Source organism: Accipiter gentilis, chromosome 10 (genome assembly GCF_929443795.1).
Source record: "Accipiter gentilis chromosome 10, bAccGen1.1, whole genome shotgun sequence".
Lineage (NCBI taxonomy): Eukaryota > Metazoa > Chordata > Aves > Accipitriformes > Accipitridae > Astur > Astur gentilis.
In genome coordinates this window covers 5254592-5277421 of record NC_064889.1, presented here as the reverse complement: position 1 = coordinate 5277421, position 22830 = coordinate 5254592, and the positions used below count along the sequence as shown (strand labels likewise).

The 22830-nt window shown below is 42.0% G+C and overlaps 2 protein-coding genes across 4 annotated transcripts in view; both read left to right on the top strand.

Moving 5' to 3' along the window:
* Positions 1 to 9236, top strand: part of UBE2Q2 (ubiquitin conjugating enzyme E2 Q2) — a 54182-nt gene extending 44946 nt beyond the window's left edge. The window contains exons 8-13 of one of the 2 annotated variants that reach the window (XM_049811947.1): positions 1558 to 1648; positions 1947 to 2005; positions 3547 to 3595; positions 4523 to 4618; positions 5657 to 5723; positions 7542 to 9236. In XM_049811947.1, the coding sequence (XP_049667904.1) occupies positions 1558 to 1648; positions 1947 to 2005; positions 3547 to 3595; positions 4523 to 4618; positions 5657 to 5723; positions 7542 to 7573 (394 nt within the window). In that variant the 3' untranslated portion in view covers positions 7574 to 9236. The remainder of the gene's footprint in view (positions 1 to 1557; positions 1649 to 1946; positions 2006 to 3546; positions 3596 to 4522; positions 4619 to 5656; positions 5724 to 7541) is intronic. The other variant, XM_049811948.1, reaches the window with a different exon arrangement.
* Positions 9237 to 9480: 244 nt separating this feature from the next.
* FBXO22 (F-box protein 22) lies at positions 9481 to 15573 on the top strand. 2 transcript variants are annotated; one of them, XR_007507389.1, is made up of 8 exons: positions 9481 to 9617; positions 9743 to 9875; positions 10103 to 10190; positions 10605 to 10700; positions 11739 to 11903; positions 12888 to 13053; positions 13189 to 13863; positions 14311 to 14382. XR_007507389.1 is itself a non-coding variant. In XM_049811489.1 (7 exons), the coding sequence occupies exons 1-7, from the start codon at positions 9514 to 9516 to the stop codon at positions 14738 to 14740; spliced, it is 1182 nt and encodes a 393-aa protein (XP_049667446.1). In that variant the 5' UTR covers positions 9481 to 9513; the 3' UTR covers positions 14741 to 15573. The 2 variants fall into 2 exon arrangements, 1 of the variants encoding a protein (XP_049667446.1); XM_049811489.1 differs by lacking the exon at positions 13189 to 13863 and having other exon boundaries at positions 14311 to 15573.
* The last annotated feature ends 7257 nt before the right edge of the window (positions 15574 to 22830 follow it).

Sequence of the window (22830 nt, the reverse complement as noted above, 5' to 3'; positions counted from 1 at the left end):
TTGTCTTGGTTGTGTCCATAGTCCAGTAACTTTAATTCTAGAGGTATTATATTGAAATTATTCCTGGTAATGGGATCTTCTGCCATCATCCTACGAGAAAACCTGTAGGAAGAAAAAGCCTAGCCAGACTAGGCTGGGTGGCTGCAAAAGATGGCAATGGATGAAAGAACTTCCATTCAGTTCAGATGTCATGGTGAATAAGTATAAGGACATAAGCTGTTTCAGCACAATAGTTGGCCTGCCTGTAGGAACTGTTGCCTTGTCCTAGTGGTGAGACTTGTATGACTATGTCACCAGCTGCTGAAATACAGTTTTATTTCCTTCTTAGTGTAACCATAGGCATGTGAATGTTTTGAAGCTGAAAATGGCAGGAATGGTGTATGTTGGAAAAATCTGTGCCATATTACAGGAAGCCTTGTCTATTGAGTGCTTCTACAATGAAGCACTCAAACCGCTGTACGGTGATTTGAAACCTCTTTCCAAGTGCTGTGAACAGGTCTGATTTTTCTGATGTCAAGAAAGAGGAAATGGAGTGCATGCAGCAAATGGCTTCCAGAATGACTAAGAGAAGATAAGAAATATTGTGTTTGTTTATCCCAGCAAAAAGTGTTTGGAAAAAAACAAACTGTGTGCAGACTAGTTGGGGGGGTGTGTGTGTAAATGGCAGAGAGAAAAGAGCCCATCTGACTAAGGAACAGTATTGTTGCTAGAACAAATAACTCTGAACTGGCCTAGCACAAGCTGTGGCTGGAAATGAGAGGTTTCTAAACATTGGGAGACGTTCTTCTGAAACAGCTTCCCGTTGGTAGGATGGGGACAAACTACCCAAGTAATACTGAAATGGGATCTAATAAGTTTGTGGTTTCACCTGTAGCAGAGGACTGGATTTAATAGCCCATCAATCCCTTTAACATATGTTTTTGGTTTGCTGCAGACATTTTTTGACTAGTCTCTTTTAAAAGCTGCCGGGATGTCAGAGTCTGGGTGGGATTAACCCAGTAGTGTCTGAATTAATGTCTAGGCTGCTCACCACCAGCATTTTGCAACAAACAGTTGTTGAAATTCTGCTGAGCAGAAGCTGCTGGCTTTAGTACTTCTGCTGATGCAGATTACTTTTAACAGCTGATACAGAACTACGATCACATATTCCATAAAGGATTCACTAACTGTGTACTGAAAACTAGATAGGACAAAACAGTCTTCCTGTTAAATCCACCCACCCCACCCCCTGCCCTTGGAACATATGTTTCTGGTGAACTGAAGAGAATTGAAATTGCTGTTTTCAAATAAACAGGTTATTTTGTGCTAACTATGTTCAAATAGCACTTGATAGCATTGGGGATGTAGTGCATTGCAGCAAGCTTTCATGCTGATCTCATGGCAAAGTGTTTACTTTGTAAAGAGAGCAAGAGTTTTCTACAGTTCACCTTAAATTACTACTACAAATGTAGTTTGTAAACTACAAATACACAAAAGCGCTCTTAAAGGAGTAATTACTGTTTACAGGAAGTGAAAATATTAACTTCATCTAGGATCTCCCCCCTGCTTCTTTCATAGGGTTGATCCTGATAGTCCACTGCATAGTGATCTTCAGGTCTTAAAAGAAAAAGAAGGTGTAGAATACATTTTACTGAACTTCTCTTTTAAGGTATGTGTCTATGGGAAGAAATGCTGGGGTTAAATTTGTAGCTTACTGTAGGAAGTGACTGAAATGACCCTCAGCTGTTACTTGGGTAAAGATGGAGCTGTAGCATAAATTAAAAAAAAAAAAAAAAAAAAAAACAAGAAAAGAAAAATTGCAACTTTAAATTTGGCACTAAAGCTTTAAAAAAATTGCTTTTTTAGCTTTAAATCTGATTTGCCAAATAAGGCTATTGAAATACTTCCTGGTTAGGAAAACAGTGTGACAGTATTTTTCTTAACCTGTTTTTTGTTATGCTTTTCAGGATAACTTCCCTTTTGATCCTCCCTTTGTGCGAGTGGTATCTCCTGTGCTCACAGGAGGGTAGGTTTGAGTTGCCTTACAGAAATTTTACTTTGTGGTGAAAATATTACAACTTGAGATTGGTTGATTGCATTTGCAGGGTATGTTTTGAGACTACCATGTAGGCTTCAGGAAATTTCCCCTGAATATATACATGAGCTGCTGTAGACCTTGAGTTTGAAGACCTCACAAGTGTCATATGGAGACTTGCTTCTCAAGCTTTATGAACTAATAGTAGGCAAACAGCTGGACACAGTTCCTCTTTGAATTGCTTAGTTTGTGTCTTGCTTTGAAAGACTGTGCCTGCCATGATGTTTAAGAACCAGCTTCTTTGTGGATGGTTGACATTGCCATTACTTCTCCTGTTGTAGGGTGTTTCGAGTTGGTGCTTTGAAGGGGTGTGATCCCTATGTTGCCTTAAACTTGCTGTATAGTCTCAACTGACTCTCTGTTGCTGCCATAACACTGCCATAAAGTTTTTGTCTAAAACCTCCTCAAATGCTAATTGAAAAATACTAAATTTAATTGACACCATGCTCCAAAAGTCACCTAAATGTGTTTGAAGTGCTGTCTGTGGCACAGAAACTTGTATATATCCATGGAGAGAATATTAAATTCACCTTCCAAGGCTTTTATGCATCTCCAGCTGACAGGAAATTATACCTGTACATTTGAAAATGCGGTCTGTGAGAGCTGGAGTTGATTCTGATTTGGGTTTAATTGCTGTGTGGTTTTGCATTCAAGAAATGGTTAGTGCAGTTAAATACTGTTCATGAGGGTTGCTGCTACCAAAAAAGTGAACAAGCAGTGCCAGACGCCAGAAAACTTATTTGGATTCTGGTTTTGTTGTACTTGGACTTCTTTGTAGAATGAGAGAAAGAATGGCCCAGAAGGTTTTCAGTGATCGTTTCCCTGTGAATGTCGTACAGACCTACATTGTTTGAATGTCTTGGTCATAGGGGAGATGACATTTTTGGAGTGGTAAATTCTACTCCCTCGGTCCAGGTTTTGTAAATGACCAGGCGTTCTGACTACTGAGTCAGCACAATGCATGAAGAAGTGTTACTGAAACTAGAAAGTGGTTTATAGGAAAAGCAAGTAATGATCTGTTTTATCTCATTTGTCTACATCTTTGATTTATAGGTGCACCTACATTGTGTGGAATTTTGTTAAATTTCTTTACAGATGTGAATTTTTTAGGTTTTTTTACAACTACACATCAATTCTACATATACATAGTCTAGCCATAAAAAACAACCTTCCTTTTTTTGTGGTCTGTGTACAGTTGTGTAAGCAGTTGTGCAGACTAGCTTGGTCACTGATTTTTACCTAAATGTAGTTAGCAGAGGAAATATATTTTTTTTTTTTGTTTCACAATGCTAATCTTCTTTGTATAATACAGCTAACTAGTTGCAATATATTCCTGGTTAAAGGGCATTTCAGCTTTATGTGAACAAAAAAAATTAACCAATTGGCCTGCAAGAACTTAAAGTGCTGTGAACAGTTTCATCTTCTTACTAACTCATTATGTCAAATGTATTTTCTTCCACGTTTGTTTCTAGGTATGTCCTAGGTGGAGGTGCGTTATGCATGGAACTTCTTACTAAACAGGTGAACACAGGCTCTGTTATCTCGATAATAACAAAGCATGCTTTAAAATAAAATAGGCGTCTCCCCTGAGTTGAAGAATCCCCTGTGTAGAATAAATTACATACTCCAAAGGGAACACGGTGTAACAAAGCTCAGTCCCACAAGATTTGCCTTGCTGATCTTGTGTGAGATCTTTTCTGCCTTGGATGGCTTACAGGAGGTCTGAGGAAGAGGCAAGAAGTGAGAGCACATCAGCTTTCAATTCTCAGAATTTCTGGGAGGAAGCTCATGTGAAGAGTGAGTTCTCAGGAGCAAGACACATTGTTTTCTTTTCTAGAAGCCTCTGCTACTGCACAAAGTCAGCTCTGGAGAAGTGAGGAATGCAGAAGAATCTAGGCATAGATGACTCTTGTGTAGACAGAGTTGATTGGTTTGCTCCTTAAAATAAGTCAATGAATGAAATGACTATTTGCAGGCTCCGGCAGAAACTTTTGTGAACCCTGGAAGGTAAAGCAATGTCAGAGATAAGCAGTAATTTTCGTGGGAGCAGAATTGTCATAGCTCAGTCAATGGCTTCCTTAGATAGCGGTCTTTCTGCTTCTTACAACAAGAAGTTGTAATAGCTGTTGTGATGTTGCTGAAAATGTGTAAATGCTGTAATAACGGAGCTGCTCTTGTTTCTATCTGGCTGTATTTCGGAAATGTGTGATTCAGCCTTTTCATTTTTCCTACAAGTTCTTAGTACTAGGCCTGTATATCACTTTCCAGATTTTCTCTGGAAAATAAAAGTTGTTAACTGGAAACAAGTAGCTAAAACTGGAGTGCAGAAAAAAAACCAAACCACAAAAACCCCAAAGCAATCCCAAAGCACATATTCCAAAATAGATTTGCAAGGTGAGGACAAGAAGCAAGTACATGTTACATGGAACTATTTCCTTCCTCTTCCAGGGCTGGAGCAGTGCCTATTCAATAGAATCAGTCATCATGCAGATCAATGCCACTTTAGTCAAAGGAAAAGCCAGAGTACAGTTTGGAGCCAATAAGGTAAATGTGCTGTGTATATCAATTACATAAATTACTGTTGGGCTTCCATTTCTTTGCGGACTTGCATAGAAGGTGCTTAATGACAGAATTGTCATTGCAAATGTATTTCCCTTTTGATTTATCTTGCTGTCTGGTGCATGTATGAGTGTTCTATTGGCAGTTAACTATGAGTTTGTTAAGAAATGATGAACACATGAGGAGGATAAAACCTTGGGATGGGCAGGGTGTGCAAGTAGTTAGACTTGTACTATCCCCGTATTGGCAAGGGGGGGAGCGAAGGAGGATTCAGAACTGGGAATCAGGAGGATTTGGAAATTCCAGCTCTGAGAAGGGCTGTAGATGACAGCCCGACTGCCAGGATCGCATATGCTGATGTTAAGAAGTTCTCTTCCTTTTGCTGGACTAAACACCTGCAAAATTTCATGAGAGGGTGAAAAATAATACCATGCAAGTACTGCTGAGCTAGCCATTCAGCATTGATCGAAATCATAGTCCAATTCAAGTGTGTATGTTGGTAATGGACCGTAACGTAAGACCTTGAAGTACTAAATGCTGTTTTGTACTAAATGCTGTTTTCAAAGGATGTTTAAATATTCTAGTCAAAGAAATTGTCACTTGGATGCCAGTTTTTAAGTATGTATTCAAGGATAGTGAACTAGGCAAGATGCAAAAGTTTATGATGACAATTCTGTCTAACTGGGTAACTGATCAGCTGAGCAAGACAGAGTTGCGGTGGGGATTGCCTGACGCCTGCCCTTCTGGTCGCAAAACACACTTCTGACTTGCCTCAGGTTCTGAACCTTCTGCTAGAGGGGCCTTTCCAGCAGTAGGGTTATACAAATTATTGTCATTATGATGGAGGAGATAGCAGAAGATAAGACTATTTGTTTTGAAAATCTTGTACCTTAAAGCTGGGAATGTTGTTACATTGTGCATGGTTTTTATTTGTGAGCCCACCATAGAGTTTCTTCATAAAGCTGTTTTTCAGTCTCACGTCTCTAGATGCAGGTGTTTTATGTTAGTTTTTTCTCCTTTCAGAATCAATATAATCTAGCAAGAGCACAGCAGTCCTATAAGTCACTAGTACAAATACATGAGAAAAATGGTATGTATATTCTTGTGACTTTGTTCTTGTCTGCACAGCAACCTGGGCATTGGTATTTGGCCACAGTAGATCTTGAAGTGCCAGAGTGCCCTATGTTGGCTTGGGAAGACCATAAATGATGTCTCCTTTTTCTCATCTTGCGCTAGGAAGACAATAGCGCTTCAAGTAACTTGACTAACAATCATTGCAACTTTTCCAGCTTACGTGAATGTTCTATGTATTCCTGCTGTCTTTTGAAAGGTAGTTCAATTTCATTTTCAGCCAGTTGATCTAGGAACTTTATTGTTACTGTAGCTTTTAAAGCATCTCTATTTAGTGAAGTACCTGCTGGAAGTTTGCCTCTTTCCCTGAAAGGCTTTGTTTCAAGCGGCAAGACCTCAATAGTAGTAATCACTAAGGAAGAGATAAAGTGGAAAGAAAAAACAGAGACTAAAAAAATACAAAAAGTGCAAGTGAAACATGCTGGCTGGAAAACTGTGCAATAGAAATGGGAGACACTTTTTTTTTTTAACCATATTTAAAGCCCATTAATGGTCTCTCAGCTGCATAAAACAAGCATTCAAGTGCTTCAGGTATAATTGCATTCATTGTGCCAGGATGCAAAGACAACAAATGACCTGAGGCTTCAGAAGGTTTAAGTGGCTTACACATTACGTAAAAGTCATCAGCAGAATTGGTACCCTGGTCTCATGATGAGGGGGTTAGTCCCGGTTACCGCTTCGTGATGTTCTTTGATCCAGGTTGGACATGGTGCCCTCTGGGAATTCCTGTTGCTGTGAACATGAGAGCATATTGCAGTGTGACTGTAGTGAGCACCTCGGTTTCCCTACCTCTAAAATTGAACATAATGCATTCTCTACTCTTGGGAGGAAGATCAAAGATAATTACTTTGAAATGCTTTCCAATTTTATGATATTTTGAACTTGCCATTAACTGAGTCTTTTGCTTTTTAGTCTCTACAAAAGCCAGCATGGCTCTCTGTTTGTTTGCTTCTAGCTATGTGCTAGCCTTGACTACAGTGGTTACTGCTGCATCAGGAGCTGTACACAAAGCATTCATAGCATTTATTGCTGCTGCAAAAGGTGTCTTTAATTTATAGCTGCTACCTGTTCTCTCGGACAACATAAATAGGCCCTGTATTCACTGTACAAAAATTTAGAGTCATTTTTACAATAGCGGCCAGGAGAATTAAGATTGGAGATCTGGAGGTGGCTAGAAAAAACTATGTGCACTTGATCAGATATGATTCGACTGCTAAACATGCCAAATCCTATTAGGAGGCAAGTTATTCAACCGACATTTCTGAGCCTATTCCTACAGCAAGATTTGCAGAAGCAGGATAAACCGTTCAAAAATACTTGTGCATGCCTAACTTCATTAAACGAGGTGGAATTTGTATATAAGTATCCCAGTGTAGTCATGTTTGTATGTCTGTGCATTAAGTGGCTTGAAGATGTAGGGGTTGTACTTCTCTTCTATTTGGTTTTGTTGCAGCAAAGTTCCTCCTTAAACAGCTTCCTCTGTCGATGTCCAGCTCATCCAACTCGGGATTAGCTGCTGCCACAAAAACCCCAAAACTTGGAAGTATTTAATTTTCACGCCCAAATACCGGGTCTGATCCTGGATTATGCCACATGCTTTATTTCCTGCTGCAGACCCACTAGCGTTCAGGGCAGTCGGTCTCGCTGAGCTGGCTGACTTTAAGAGGGAAGGAAGGAGCCGGATTAGGCTTTTATCTCCCACAAATTGAGACTAAGATGGCAAGATCATCTTGACATAATGATGTCGGTACCTAATGCGTTTCTCTGTTCTCTGTAGGCTGGTACACTCCTCCAAAAGAAGATGGCTAACACTGAGGACTGTCATATACCTGGACCAATGTCAACAAAACAAGCTCTTTTTTATGTTTTCCAACACACAGACTCAAGCTATGAGTGCCCCTATAACAGCTGTACTGAAGACTTTAGCTATTAGATAAGTTAGTGGATAATCTGTCAACTGACACGTAAAGTATAAGTTACAGCCTTACCATTCCGCTCTTCTTAGGTATCTGGACTGAGCAGTTTGGGCCTTTACCGTATTTGTTCTTATGGATTAAGCATATTTGGGCCATGCCCTCCCTTCTCCCTTTTTTTTTTTTATTTGAAAGCATAAGCTCCCTGCAGCAGGCTATCGAGTTACTAAAGATCATTCAATAGGAGTGAGTTGTTCACACACTTTTGTGTATTTCTTACCTTTTGCAAAATGCAGACTGCAGAGACTTGCGTTGTATCGTTTCATTTAAAGCCAAGAAGTTTAATACATTGTTTAATACTGTTTTAGGAAATGTCAGGTCTTGCAAATCACAGTAGTTTTTTCTGGTCTAAAATGACAGCATTTGTAGTATTTCCAAATTAATGATATAGGAAAAAACCACATGTATGTTAAGTCATTAAACATTTTTCATGGCTGTATGAGAATATGAACTGTTTCTTGGAAAAGATGCTCTTTGTTTAGATTATGTTAACTTTTTTGGCTGTTTTTTTCTTTTTTTGTTTGGGTTGATTTTTTTGTTCTTTTTTTTTTTTCTTTTTTTTTAAGCAGAGCAAGGCTGTGCCAATAAAACCTTGTAACTAGTCACTTCCACTGGGGCATCAGAACTTGCTGGGCTGTTCCTGCTACTTGCTGGCTCAACCTCCTTAACAAGAAGAGCCGCAGTATGAAGCTTGAAGTTATTTAAAGTACTAAAAACCTTTTTAGGTGTTCCATTTTATTAACGGGTTGTTGCAATCATTTGTAAACTAATGAACTTATAAAGTGATTGGCACAAATCGAGATGAAAGTCCTTGAATGAAAATTTTTTTTTATATAAAAGCTACAATAAATAAAGTACGAAACCACGTCATCCGATTCCGAGGTTTAAGAAATGTTGCCACGGTCATCGACGGTGGTTCTGTTATTGAAAGGCGAAGGGGAACTGTTCTTTCTCTGTTAGGAAATGAATCTGGGTCTGTGTAATTACGCTCTTATTTCATTGCCTTACCTACATCGATTCTGTTTTGGTTGTAGTACTAGTCGTTAGGCCTTTGCACCCCCCTGGGGCCGAGCGAAGGGTGCATACCACGGACTAAGCACTTTTTAGAAGCGCAGAAGCATGTTTTCGTTATGGTTTTTGTTTTTTTTTTTTTTTAGTTGACTGTCGACTTTGTGCTCTTCTCTCTGTCAGGCGCCCCCGGGTCCTTGCCTGTTTGCTTCTAGATCCCGTTTTTAGCTCGAAGGAAACGACGGGGGTGAGGTTCGGCGCGGATGGACGGTGGGTGATGTCCCCGCCGTGCCCGTGGGCGCTGGGGGAAGCCTGCCCGTGGCCGGCGGCTCCCCGTGGGGCGCCCCCCCCCCCCCCCCCCCCCCCGCAGGCAGGCAGACCCCGCACCGTCGCCGCATGCTTTGGGGGTTGGGTTGCGTTCCTCATGGCGGAGTTCCTTGGCAATGTACAGTAATTTGTAAACTTGCATCAAGTTTATGAATAAAAACCGTTTTAAGAAGTGCGCTGTCTCCCTGCTGGCTCCCGGGCGGGGCGGGGCGGGGCCTCCCGGGCGGGGCGGGGCCTCCCGGGCGGGGCGGGGCCTCCCGGGCGGGGCGGGGCCTCCCGGGCGGGGCGGGGCCTCCCGGGCGGGGCGGGGCCTCCCGGGCGGGGCGGGGCCTCCCGGCCGCCAGGGGGCGGCAGTGCGGCGGCTCCGGCCGTCCCCGCCCCCGCGCGACCGGAAGAGCCCGCGCGGGAGGGGTGACGCAGAGAGGCGGCGGTGCCGGTGCCATGGAGGCCGCGGCCAAGGGGGGCTTCGTCCTCGGCAACCTGGCCGAGGTGGTGGAGCGCGTTCTCGGCTTCCTGCCCACCAAGGCGCTGCTGCGCGCCGCCTGGTAAGGGAGGCGGGGCGGGGCGGGGGAGCGAGGGGGGGCGGCGGGTGGTGGGCCGAGGCGGCGGAGCCGGTGGGGGAGCCGGTGCGGCCCCGGCCGACGCGCCCCGTGTCCGCGGTGTGTTGCAGCGTGTGCCGGCTGTGGAGGGAGTGCGCCCGGCGGATCCTGCGGGGGCGGCAGCGCGTCGCCTGGGTCTCGGCGCTGGAGCCGGGCCCCGCCGACAGCCACGCGCTGGTGCGCGCGCTGGCCCGCGAGCTGGAGGTGGGTGGGTGCGCGCGCGCGCGCGCGCGCCCGCGGGCCGGCGGGCGGGGCGGGGCGGGGCCGGGCGGCAGGGAGGGGCGGGGTTGTGGGCGGGGCGTGGGCGGGTGGGCGGGGTTTTCCTCGGCTCCCGCCGCCGCCGCCGCCGCCCGGGGGCGGGGGGAAGGCCGGGGCGCTGGGGAGGCGGTTGGGTTATAGCGCGGTCTCGTCTCCCCGTGTTTTTTCCGCAGAAGGTGCACGTGCTGCCCCAGACCGTGCTCTATATAGCCGACGCGGAAACGTTCAGCGGGCACGAGGAGTGCCACGAGCAGAAGAAAGGTAAAACCCCGACCCACTCGCTCCCGCTTTCGAGAAACGCTTTGCGGGCGTAAGGGCGGCGCGTGGGGGAAACCCGGCCGAAAGGGAGACCTCCGAACGAACGTCGAGCTCCAGGGAGAGTAAATCCTTGGCGGGAAAACGAGACCGCGTCGTTCTACGTTTGCGGCGGGAAGCGCGGCTCGTTAGACGTAGACGAGTTCCTTCCCCGCTCCCTGGAGGACGTCGGTTCTGTTGGCGTGCCGGCAGTGCCGTGCTCTCACCGACTAGTGCAGATTTGCCACGCTGGGAACGGGGCAGCCACCGACAGGCAGCGTTGGTTCGACAGGGTGGGATTGGCTGCAGGGCTTGTTCCGGCGCCGTTCAGAACAACTGATTTTTACTCTTCTCCGCTTTTCTCTCGTCTTTTTTTAACAGCCCGGAAAAGAAACAGTAAAGAAACGGCAATCGCACTCGAAAAATTGTTGCCAAAGCGATGTCAGGTTCTCGGACTGGTCACCCCGGGGATCGTAGGTAGGAGGAAAACCTGCGATTTTGTGAGCTTGGAGGCGTCCTGCCTATCGCACATCTATTCTAGTTCCCGTTTATCACAATTTCATATGTTTTTTCAAAGCGTAGTCCTGCAGACTGACGGGAGAGTTCTCACAGCGATTACCATGTGCTGCTCCCACCTTGTTCGGCGCTAGCTTCAATTTTCAGGAGTTCGCGGTGTCGCTATTGAGTCACACGGAGCTTGAATTCTTACTTCGTGTGATGCAGTTGTAATTAAAAGGCTTGATTTAAACGAGCAGGCAGCTTATTGCAGTTTTTCTTGGCACCTTATTGTAGTTATTGACCGCGCCTTGGATTTATTTGCATTTTTCAGAGTCACATTGTGAGTAATCGTACAGGACATCCTCAGTACGTGCTGGTTTGTTATGGCCTAGCGGGAGGTGTATGCAGCAACTGTGGAAAACCCACAGCCTCCTTTGGCAGTCTTTTTTCTAGCGCTTCGCTTTTTATCACTAGAAAGATTTTTCCTAGTTTCTCGCCTTAAATTTTCTTCCCACAGCATAAGTAGGGTATTTCATTGTTATTGCTACCATAATTCAATAATACACTCCCAATATTTGTGTCAGTTTGGTTTATACTGTCATCACACGCTTGTATAACACCTTTCTCCGTTTCGCTTGTGGTCCTTAAAAATCCGAGTATTTCTGCCTACCTGCAGAAGTTGGCAGGAGGGCTTGAGGCAGCTGTATTGCGCAGTGCTTGTTTTCCAACTGATTTATATTTGGTGTGGCTGGGGGGGAAATGTCCAAACGCATCCATGTCTCCTTGTCCGAAGTCAGCTCAGCATGATCTATAGCCAGCAAGGACTCAGACATGCTTCATCTTACCAAAACATCAACAAAAAAATCATACCAGTCATCAGTTACATATGTTGTTACGGAAACGAACGATCACGTTTTACGTTATCTGAGCTGTTCTGCCTCTTTTAATCTGTGTTGCAGTGTAAACAAAAGTATTGGAATGACTGAACACAAGATGTCTGGTTTTGTATCTTTGTAGTTACCCCTATGGGTTCAAGCAGCAATCAACCTCAAGAAATTGAAGAGGGTGAAGCTGGGTTTGCTCTGTTGTTTCCAAAAATCGATGGGGTGAAAATTCATACCTTCCATTTTTCAAAAGACTTGAAGAACAGGGTCTTCGATGAAAGTAAATTTGCTGAAGCAGGTATGTCCTCGTTCCCCCCTTTATTTGGGCTTTTGTGAAGTGTGGTATTGCTCTTTCAGGCGTCAGCATGGAAACAACAGCTTATGTTCTAACTCCATTCATAGAGCACACTGTGGCTCCCTCAGGCTGCAGCTGGTAATTATGCGCATCTGCTCTTCCGATTCTCTAAAGTATTCAGATTAAGTTATCCTGAGTATTGATCTCAGATTACCTCAGTTAGGTTCCAAGCAGAGCTATTCCATTTTAGGCAACCTCTAATGGCTTAAAAAGAACAATAAATGAGTTTGTGCCCTTGGGAATGATTCCCATCACTGCTGTTTAGAAATGAGTGGGGAGGAGCTGCTTCTCTTCTTCTCCAGAATAACTTTGCACTTAGATCCCAAGGCGGGTGTTGTAGCAAGGAGAGGTAGAATGGAACACAGCCTATTTCAGTAAATACGGTTTACATTCCTCATGTTGTGTTCTCGGCAGGGTAGATCATTTATGAAGAGTAATATAATGAGGGTTTCTTGAGTATTCTAGGAACCTGAGAGTTTCTGCCTTGGGATAAGCAACTGGCTGATGTACGTAATGTATTTAATTTTCAGGTAAAGTTATTTACTGTGTTGTGGTTCTTGTTGAATAACCTAGACACTCGGTTCTTACCTGTAAAAGGGACTGTTAAGGCTGCCAAGTAAAACTGAGGAGCTGTGCCTTCAGAGGCTGTGGTAAAATTCAAATGCTCCACTAAAGACGTTGAAAGCTGGAGGAAGCAGGCGCAGCCTTCTTTTCCTTGCTAGGTTCTTTTCAGAAATTCTCACTTACGTGGGGAACGCGGCCCAGCTCCTGAACGCCTGAGCAACTTGTGTCTTCTTTTCCCAATTGCAGCAATGGAAAGCCATCACTAACGGTGTGATGTGTTATTTGAGGAGAGGCTAGGATGGTTGGACTTCAGGGGTCAGGATTTCAAAATAAGAGGGTTGGTGTTTGTGGTTTTGTTCGTAGGTCTGAAGAATAACCCAGATCTCCGGGTGGTTCTTCTGTTTGGCTACAACTCCTGGAAGTCTGGAGCGACTCGATTTCTTCATCAAATAGTCAATCCTTTGAATGAGAAGAGCATCATCCTGGCTGGGGGACAAGTGGAGAGCTTTACATCACTGACCTCTGAGAAGTAGGTATCTTTTTCAGGGTAAATTGTAAAGAAGATTTAAAATGGGAGAAACACTGCAGAAGCCGTAGCCGTTTAGTTATGTCATACTAGAAACGCCCATTAACAGTAGTAAAATGTTAATTTATTTTTTTTAAGATCATGAAGTCCAACTGCTACGCTGTGATCTAGCCAGAAAAGCTGGAAGCTTTGTATGACTGTGTTACAAATTGGATTCTGGAAACCCAGTTAGGAGAAGCCCACTGCAACGGAGATTTCCAGCTTCAGATACCCTATGTGTTTATTGCAGTCTGTGTTTACTCACTGGCTTGCAGATAAATTATCACTCGTTGTGGCAGAGACCAATTACGTGAACATTCTGTTTCTGTATCAGCCTGGGTTTGGCTCGCTTTACAGAGCAGTAGTTGAACACGCAAACCGGACCGTGCCTCAGGAGCACACCTAATATGCTGCTGCTGCTGCTGAAGGACGTGGCGCTCACAGGACTGGGCTAGATCTCATCTAGCTTAAACCCCTTCCCTTCGCCAGGATCCCTGCAGGGCCGATTTGGGCTCCAGTTGCTCCAGCTGCTCTGCTGCACGGGGAGAGCCCTTTGTGCCATCTGAATCGCGGGTGCTGGCGCATCCTCACTGGAGCGTCCTGTGCAGGGGTGCGCAGTGCAGACGTTGCCACGGGCTCCTCTCATGCCAGCGTAGGTCTGAACTCCGCAGCAGTCCCAACATTCTTCTTGCATCTAATGTATGCCAGCTGCACCATTACTCCAGATAAGAGAGCTGACCGTGTATTAAATTATTGCTAATAAAGCATAAGCAGGTAACTACTAAAACCAGCGTGTCCTGGCTAACCAAGGACACTTAAAGCAACGGGAATCTGAAGCCATTGTTGACTGTTGCCCTGGTTTGATACGTAAATGCCGACTACCTTTGCTTGTCTTAAGTTTAACTAATAGTTTAGTTGGAATTACAGAGCTGTGACATAAACAAACTGCTGAATTTGGCATGCATTTGAAAGGTAGGCTTATGCTTAATCCCTGGGAATGGATATGAAAGTTTTTCCTTGTGAAAGGTTGCTTAAAAAAAAAAAAAAAAAAAAAAAGTTGTTAAAATTTGAAGGCTTTGGTTTGTTTTTTAGCTATGGGTGGCTTTCAGAATCACTAGGATGTCGGTCTGCTTTGAAGCCTACTTCTGCCACAGCAGAAGTTTAGTCAGGTCGGAAGTGGTCTCTGGAAGGTTCTCTAACTCGGTGCCTATTGCCTTTCAGTAACAACGCCCAGCCCGGCGATGCCTGCGGTGTGGTTGGGCTGGCTTTCAGCGGTCCCCAGATCCAGAGTGCCACTGTTTTGTTAGACCAGGATGTAGCTGATGAGAGGACAGCAGAAGCCGCCATGCAGCGTCTCAAAGCAGCAAACATCCCCGAGCGTAACACCATTGGCTTCATGTTTGCGTGTGTTGGCAGAGGCTATCGGCATTATAAAACCAAAAGGAATATGGAAGCGGATGCATTTAGGAAGTTTTTTCCTAACGTTCCCCTCTTTGGCTTTTTCGGACATGGGGAAATAGGATGTGATCGAATAGTTACTGGGAATTTCGTATTGAGAGAATGTAATGACATAAAGGATGACCTGCTTCATGGTTATACTACCGTTATGACTCTTATTCATCTTGGTTCAACTAAAGCAAACCAAGCGTAAATATGTTTTTAATCCTTCAGTGAGCTGTTTCATTCCAGAAAGCTGAGAAGTCTGGAAGAGTGGACATCTTGCAAGCAAAGCCCCTTCCAAAACATAAACATTGTTTTGGTAATATTATCGAATCTTGTAGTTGGAATAGAGTTTAATATAATAGCTGCGAGAAAGCTTTGCATTTTGTGTAATCCCCTGTACACATCAGAATTGCAGGTAGACGATATTTGATGGAATTCTGCAATTGAAGGAAGCCTCTTTCTTCCAAAGTGAGAATGGTTTGCACAAAGGGCTGTTGGAGTCCAAATACCAACGTGTAGAAAGAAACAGTACTTTGATGTGCTCTATTTATGTATGTGAAACAGTCTAGAAAAACTACTGATGCGTACTGAAATACTGATGCGTAAAATCCACCATTTCCTGGATTTTATTTCGAGAGGTGCACAACCTGCCCAGACTTGAGTACTGTTTACAGAACTGAATGGTTTTACTAGATAAAATGAATGAAAATCGTTAGAGAAAAATAAAAAAGTGCTTATGAAATAAAGATGAAAAATACGTAAAAGTACCTTGCCTTCTATTCTTAGAGAAAAGGTTTTGATTTAGAGAGATGTTGTCCAGTTACAAGTTCAGCTTGTCTCATCATCTTGAACTGAATTTCAGCAATCTTAAAATCCCTGGTTTAGAATAGTGTCTGATACTTCATGTGTACCAGCAATTTCAGTCTTTGTGTATTTAAGTTTACATAATCAAAATGCACCGGTTGCCTTTTACGTTCTCTTGTAGCAGGATGCTCTCTACTGTAAACTTTTAAATCCAGAGTGCTAAAAATTAAGACTACCTGGTGACTTTTAAGTTCCTTTTAAAAGAAGTGTTGGGTTTTTTTTCTTTTTAATTTGAAATTGTGTGCCACCCAAGATCTGGCTGCGTTCTGTTTATATAGAGCCTTTAAACAAGACTTGTGCTGTTCCATGTTTTTTCCACGCTTTTACATCAGTCACCTGTTTTGATTGCTGCAGCTGGAATGCAGTATTGCGAAGTTCAAGTAAGTAAATTCAGCATAGTCTCAGTATAGCTAATAATATATTTGCTCCCTTTTAAATTCTTTCCTCCCTTTAATTTTCACTTAGTAACAGCTGGCCCATTTTCAGTGTAGTAAAAAGAAAATACTTATCTGTATGTTGTCTGACAAAATAATGATATTTTGCTTTAAATTTACCAACCAAGACTACAGTTGGCAACTTTTTGCCCGTGTCTAGTTAAAACTTTTCCTGAACTTGGCCTGACAAGCTATGGTAGAGGTGTATCTGCCCCGAGTGTTGAGAAACTTGATTTCAGTGGCTGCTGAGCACAGACAGAACTTTCCCATGGCTGTGTTGATGATGGTTTGGTGTTTTTTTTTTTAAATTGGAAGACAGAGGATAAGTTGTGAACTCACAGTGGCTGCCTAGGGATAGGAGATTAGTAAGTGTGGGTGTGATTTGGAAAACATTTAGTTACTGCATTTAGAAGGAAAGGTATTTGGAAATGGAGTAAGCTTGAATTTTAAGAGAAGCCTCTCAGTGGGAGGTGGATACATGTTTTTTCAGTATAACCAGAATGTCATGTTTGGCCCTTTCTGTCTGCATAAGCTACTTATTTAACAGGAGGCAAAGATGTTTTATTTCTGTAACAGAGAGGATTCCTGTAGCTGTTAGCAGGAGCTGGGGTAGTCAGCGTTGCTACTAGCATAAGCCCATGAACTTCAACTAACTTTTTGCTGTAGTAGAAGGAGATGAAGTATGAGCAACCACGTGTCCTGAGCAACGGTGCAAACGTGTCCAGAAGTGCCCGAAGAAGCAGATGGTGAGCTCCAACGATGGCACAGAAAACCAGGAAATGAGTGTGTGTGGTTTGAAGGGGCTGATCGTCAGCGAGGTCCTGTAGCGGCCCAATCCTGTAGCCGAGGACGCTTAAGAGGTAAACATAGTACAGAAAAGATGCTGGGGGCGCGGGGGAACCCCAAGAGCCTGCAGCAGAGTCCAGGATCATCTCTGCAACCTCAGGGAGTGGGGATGAGCCCAGGGGACCCCAGAACCACGCACTGCATGGCTGGAACTGCTACGCTGTCTCTCCCAGACGGCGTCGCGTCTTCCAAATGACAGGGAAGTGGTGCAATTGATAACATTGCAACATCTGTGACTAAAGTGTTTTGCTATCCAAATACATTTTGCCTCCACACTCTCATTTTCTCTTTAACCACAACAACTCCTGAGTGAAACCAAAACACATGTGCTTAAAAGGTGCACATACCAGAAGGCAGAGCTTGTTCTTCCTGGGCAGGAAGTTTTACAGTGCAGTAATTTATATCTCTGTGACTCAAAAAACAACCATGAGGTATTAAAGTGGACAAAGTTAGTTAAATGAATATTCAGCAATTGAGGCAAATGTGAATAGGAGGACTGCTCTAAAGGTAATTATCTGCAGTTACAGTGCTGATGGTAATATGTTTCCAGCAAGATAATATAATCCCTACGTGACCACAACTGGATTTTGGTTTTGTTAAGAAAAAAAGAAAACTCAAAGTCCCAAGACCTGCAGGGTGAAGTGATGGTTTTGCTGACAAAAGGTAAAAGACGTTCTTTTCCTCCGTGTTTTGAATATGAACAATGTTTTGTTGCACATTTGTTCTTAATGCATCATTCAATTAAGTGAACCGTAGGTTTCAAAAGTACAAAAAATAATTGGCAAGCAGTGTGATGTATAACCTAGTGCTTGTAGAACAAAAACTGCAATTACCCAACATAAAACTATTACAATAATTTTTATTCTAAAATTACTAATCCAAAAACCCCCTCACTATAGGATGTTTCTATAACATGCAGTTGTAAGAAAGCAAGAATAATTTGATAAAGAGGCACCAAATTATGCTAAATTGTCACAACTGTACTGCCAGAAAGCAGTTTCAGTTAAAAACTGCAGAAAACTGCAAAGATGGTGAACTTGGGTTTTGTTACTCTCTGTGCAGATTTGTTTTGGCCCAAGTTAATACTGGAAGAAGCCTTATTTTAACAGATCAATGAGTCACACTGAATCATGTCCCCTTAGCAGGGAACAGTAAACCAAGATACGTAAATGATGCAGCCAGACTTGACTTTCAGCGTGCAGCAGAGAAGGCCAATAAGAATGTTAAACCTCAGACTAAATTTTGAAAAAAGAAAAAAAAGCAGTTACATATGATTCTTAATTAATTTTTAGTTAAAGGTGTACCTCAGAACTCACTCAGTGTCATTACCCCCTCTTAGTTTATTTTTGTCTTTCTAAAAATGGAGAACTTTCTACTAGAAGTAACTCTGTAAGGGTGTTCATTGATATTGACCTAAGTTTTCTGAACCCCTAGTGTCTGGCCAAATGAGAGAACACGTTAAAAAACACTTGCCATTCAGATGCTACCTCTGTTTTACTCAATGGAGTGATACAGGAAAGTAACATTGGAGGTCTCGAAGTTTGCATAGTTATACGTTACAAAGATAGTAAACGTACATTTATAGGGTCTTCTATATTATAATGTCTGAGCGCTCTGCAAACATTAAGAAAATAATTACCTCCCCCACTGTCTGATTATTTTTCATTATTCTATTGTGGGGAGATTTTTTTTTAATTTTTTTTACTGTATGAGTCTGTGGTGGATTTCTAAAATACATTCCATCTTAATACAGCAGTGGTACTTTGTGCACACAAAAGCAGGCAAGATAAATGTCAGACTCTTATCAAATTTCTTACTTGAAATTTTTCCTGTTCCTAAGCCCATGTCTCAGCCAGACACAGGCTCCAGAAGAGGCTGTTTTGGAGGAGGTCCACATTAGCCTTGAGGGTGCTCTGTCTAGGAATGTGTCTCCTGAGCTACACGCTCAAAGGTATGCAGCGACGTAAACTGAGCTCACTTCTGGTGGTGGTGGTGGTGTGCCTTGGTCCTGTAGCACAGTTGTAGGTCAAACAAATACAAGTTCAAACGTTGTAGGACCCTTGTACTGATTGTTTTATGCCTAACAGCACTTCGTAACAATGTATGGTATTTTTCTAAACAGACAACATATAGCTACAGTGAAAAACTGGAAACTTTTTTTTTCTCAAAGGAAAGGCATAAGATAGGTTTGGATTATTTGGAAATTATTTTACCTGGATACTTATGTTAGAATTATTAGCAGAGAAATAGCTAATAGGAATTTTTTTTCAAGTGCTTTAATAATTCAGGAGCAAAAATTTTATTCCCAAATCAATGGAATTTGTGCTTCTAAATGCTTTTAAAAAACAATTTATAAATTGCTATCATTACATTTCACAGCTAGATCCTCACTGAGATTAGCAGGTAGCACAAACTTCTCAAAATAAATGTTTCAGAGTGATTCACATCACTGAATCAGTGGCAGTCATGTCACCTTTTCAAGATAGATTTTCACAGCTATAAGAGTTAGAAACAGCTTTTTTAAAATAAGCTTGTCTTAGCTGAGTTGTCAATATGGCAACAGTGAGAGCAAACACTAATCCAACTCTCCTAGACTCTCCAGAACTGGTGAAAATGACTGAATAGTTTGAAACAGCAGCAAATTCTGTGATGGAGAACATACAACATAGATTCAAATTACAGAGCCCTGCTAAAAAATGCCACCAGTGGATGCCTACTTTTTTACAGGCCATCATTTGCCTGTACAAAAGTTGTAGTAGTCAAAATATCATTACTTACATTGAGAGGATAATTTGAAAAGTCTCTTTTAATGTACACTGAAAAAGAATGTTCAAGTGTTACACAAACTGACACAGAGGTGCATTTAGAAGTGTTAGAAATTGGTCATATTTTTAATTTGGGGGATGAAAACAGCAGTATCTTCTTGTTATTTCAGGTCCTACAGCTGCAGGTTCTGTTTACGCACTCTTAGCTAGCTATAGAAGTCCTGGTGAAAGGTTTTGTGGAGTATCAGTCCCAAACATGGAACTGAGTAGCAACATGCCTATCGGTATTCCACGAAAATTGTATTTGGTACTTTGCTATCAAGAAATCCATCTCTCAGATTACATACAGATTATGTTGAACAGGTTACAATCACAAGAAAAGCAAGAACAGACTTTGGATAAGCACAGGCAAATAACGTTACATACAACAATGAAAAAGGTTTGGGTTTTTTTAAACATCTTTAGGCATGAACGTTTGGGTTTTTTTGTTTGCTCATTTTCCCCCAAAGTGCAGGAAATACTGCAGTACTTCTTGAAAAGGAGCACTTTTTTCACTAATCTTAACCATCTTTTCATTTAAATATAAAGATGTCAACAAAAGGCATTATAACTGAGAGATAGGTACAGTGAACATATGCATCCTGGTAATCTAAGTAATATTGCCAGAGGATCGTAACACAACTTAGTTCTAGGGTTTTTCCCAAACTTATACCCGTAAATCTTCATTAAGATCCCTGGGTTTGAATATGGTCATAGTACAAGTGAAAACTCTTATCCAAACTAATCCACAGTCTTTTCAGTTTTTACTAGAAATAGCTTGATGTCCTTTGAATCTGAAAGGATGCTAAATACCAAAGGAACATAACTGAGGGGGTTGTTTTGTTCTTTTTTTTGTTGTAGAATGAGTTGGGTGTCCAATGTTAAATCCATAACCACACTTGGCTAAAGCTCTCCCTCTCCCTGGGCAGTCCCTTCTAGGTACCTCTATACTGATACAAAATTTGCTGAACAGGAATTTTTAGCCTTTCAGGTTTCCCTTTCTGCCTGGACTCTGGTCAGTTCGGTAGCTCCTAGGCAGGACACTCTGAATCGAAAACAGTGGCACAGACACTGTTTCTACTGTGGTAAGTTCTCTCCCCCATTTCTTCTCTGCTTTCCATTTTCAAGTAACTGAGTCGTACTATCAGAGCCCCTTTACTGCTCTGTAAAAATGCAGGGACAGGAGGAAATTTTTTTTAGTGCAGTAAATTATGAAGGAGTTGCACAACATTGAAGCTACCTTTAAAATGGGAAGTGCTACCAAATGGACTTCCCATTGCTCTTCCCGCTTGGTATTTAACAATATAAATCAGAAGATTATGCAGCACAGAGAAATCCTCTTGTTTTCTTTGAACAGCCATTTCTCCTTCTCCTTTCATTGTACTTTGCCCCAGTGTTTGTTTGGGTTACTAATGAAAAAAGGTTATACATTGAGCAACCTCTTACTCAGGTCTATAAAGAGATTTCCTCCTAATGGCTAGCAGTCTGTTCTGCAAGTGATCAGAAGACTTTTGCAACACATTATGAAGAGACCTTTACTACAAGATTCTAGAAGTAAAACGTGATCCTCAGGTATAAAAGAATTTTTGCCGTTAACACTATAATTAATTGTTGTGTAATCATATTTTAGTGGAGGTTCCTAGGAAATTAGCGTTTTCCACTTTTCTTCCCTCCACAACCTTTCAACTGGTGGAGAGGTAATTTTAAAGACACGAGAACTTATGTTTCATGAAAACAGGAGTCAAGCGGAAAAGAGAGACCTTATTACTCATCCCTGCATATACATGTAACACTTTTTTTAGACTCCAGTGACTCCAACCACAAGATCTGATCCATTGGAACTGGTGTTTTCTTAGCTTTATTGCTCACAGGACTACTTGCTTAATTTTGTAAGCAAGGGTTGCTAGAGAGCGTTGTACTATTTTATTAAATTATATGTAATGTTGGCTACCCTGAACTTCCTGTGGCATTTGACCACCTTAAATTGAATTTGTAGCCTGGTCTCATTTTGACCTGAATGTCATATTCACAAAGCTTGTGAATTGAAATAATTAATTTTAGAAGCTGAAATGCTCTCAGATGCAATGGGTTTGAAGCAGTCTGAATCACTAACAGGATTTCCTTCAAAGATAACATTGTTTGATAAATTAACTTGTTTGCATTTAAACATGGTTTTGGTTTATTTATCCTCACTTCTTGTACAAATTGTTTCCAGAATAATGCAAACGGGATTGGTAACAGTGAATAACTATTCCATGTCTGTCTAGAAAGCTGGGAGGGTTCTAAGAGTTTATAGAGTACAACTTCAGTCCATTTATTTCTTACATTTTCGATTAATGTTTCCTTCCTGAATTTCCACTTAAGATGACCCCAAGCCTTTTCCTTCTTCAATGAAAACAGTACACAAAACTTTAACATTATTATATCTGAACATCTCATGATCAATAACATACAGAAGTTATCTAACAGCAGTCGTCTCTGACTAATTTTCACTGAGGCTGTGCAAAGTACTTCAGGTAATACTGATTCTAATGTAGCTGTCAGTACTGCTACGAATCTCCTAAACTCTGTATTTAAGAGCGGCATGTCGCTATGTGATGAAAAATCATTTCTGTCTTTCTTAGCCTTTAAAGCAATATTATCACCTTCCTTCAGAGTATCAGCTAAAGGTTTGAAGTCCAGAAAATAACATATAAGATCAGTTAATTTGGGAAGAAAGTGATCTTTTAGTGCTTTATATAACTTAATCTCTGGATCAGGTCCTCTACTTGATTTGGTGCCCTCAGATTCTGCCTTCAGATGCTGAGCTTTAATTTGGACTCTAACTTCTCTAACCTGAGTCCTCAGAAGGTAATGTATTTTTCTGTTTTGTTTTCTAGTAGCTACTATAATACGGTTTTCTCTTTGACTTCTTATCTTATATGCTGTAACAGCATGTCTTTTCTTCTCTGTCTTGCTGTACTTTTGTCTGTGTTGATATAAAATACACACCATTTTTTCTGATGCTACAGCATGTAGTAGACACCCTAGGAATAGAAGCTTATTCAACATTTTCTTTGCACCTACATTTTTATACACCTCCAGATTGTTTATTTCAGAGATAAGAAATCTGCGTTCTGCATCGTCTCCCCTTTCAATTCCTGACGTTTTCTCAATTAATTTTCTCTTCAATACAACCTTACAAATCCCATATAATGAGCCACTAGGGAATATGCCATTATGGAAACATATCTGATTTTTGCTGGTTTCAACCTCCAGTGTGAGAAATAAGTTGAAAACAAAATTGTTCGATTCACATTTTCTGTGCCTCTGACTAACCAGACAGTCTATTTGTGTTGTCAAGGCAGAAA

Excerpts from the sequence above, each read along its gene's own strand:
- FBXO22 (XM_049811489.1), top strand. The coding sequence starts at position 9,514 with ATGGAGGCCGCGGCCAAGGGGGGCTTCGTCCTCGGCAACCTGGCCGAG. Across the intron at positions 9,618-9,742 it reads GCGCTGCTGCGCGCCGCCTG|CGTGTGCCGGCTGTGGAGGG; the intron begins GTAAGGGAGGCG and ends GGTGTGTTGCAG. Across the intron at positions 10,701-11,738 it reads GGTCACCCCGGGGATCGTAG|TTACCCCTATGGGTTCAAGC; the intron begins GTAGGAGGAAAA and ends GTATCTTTGTAG.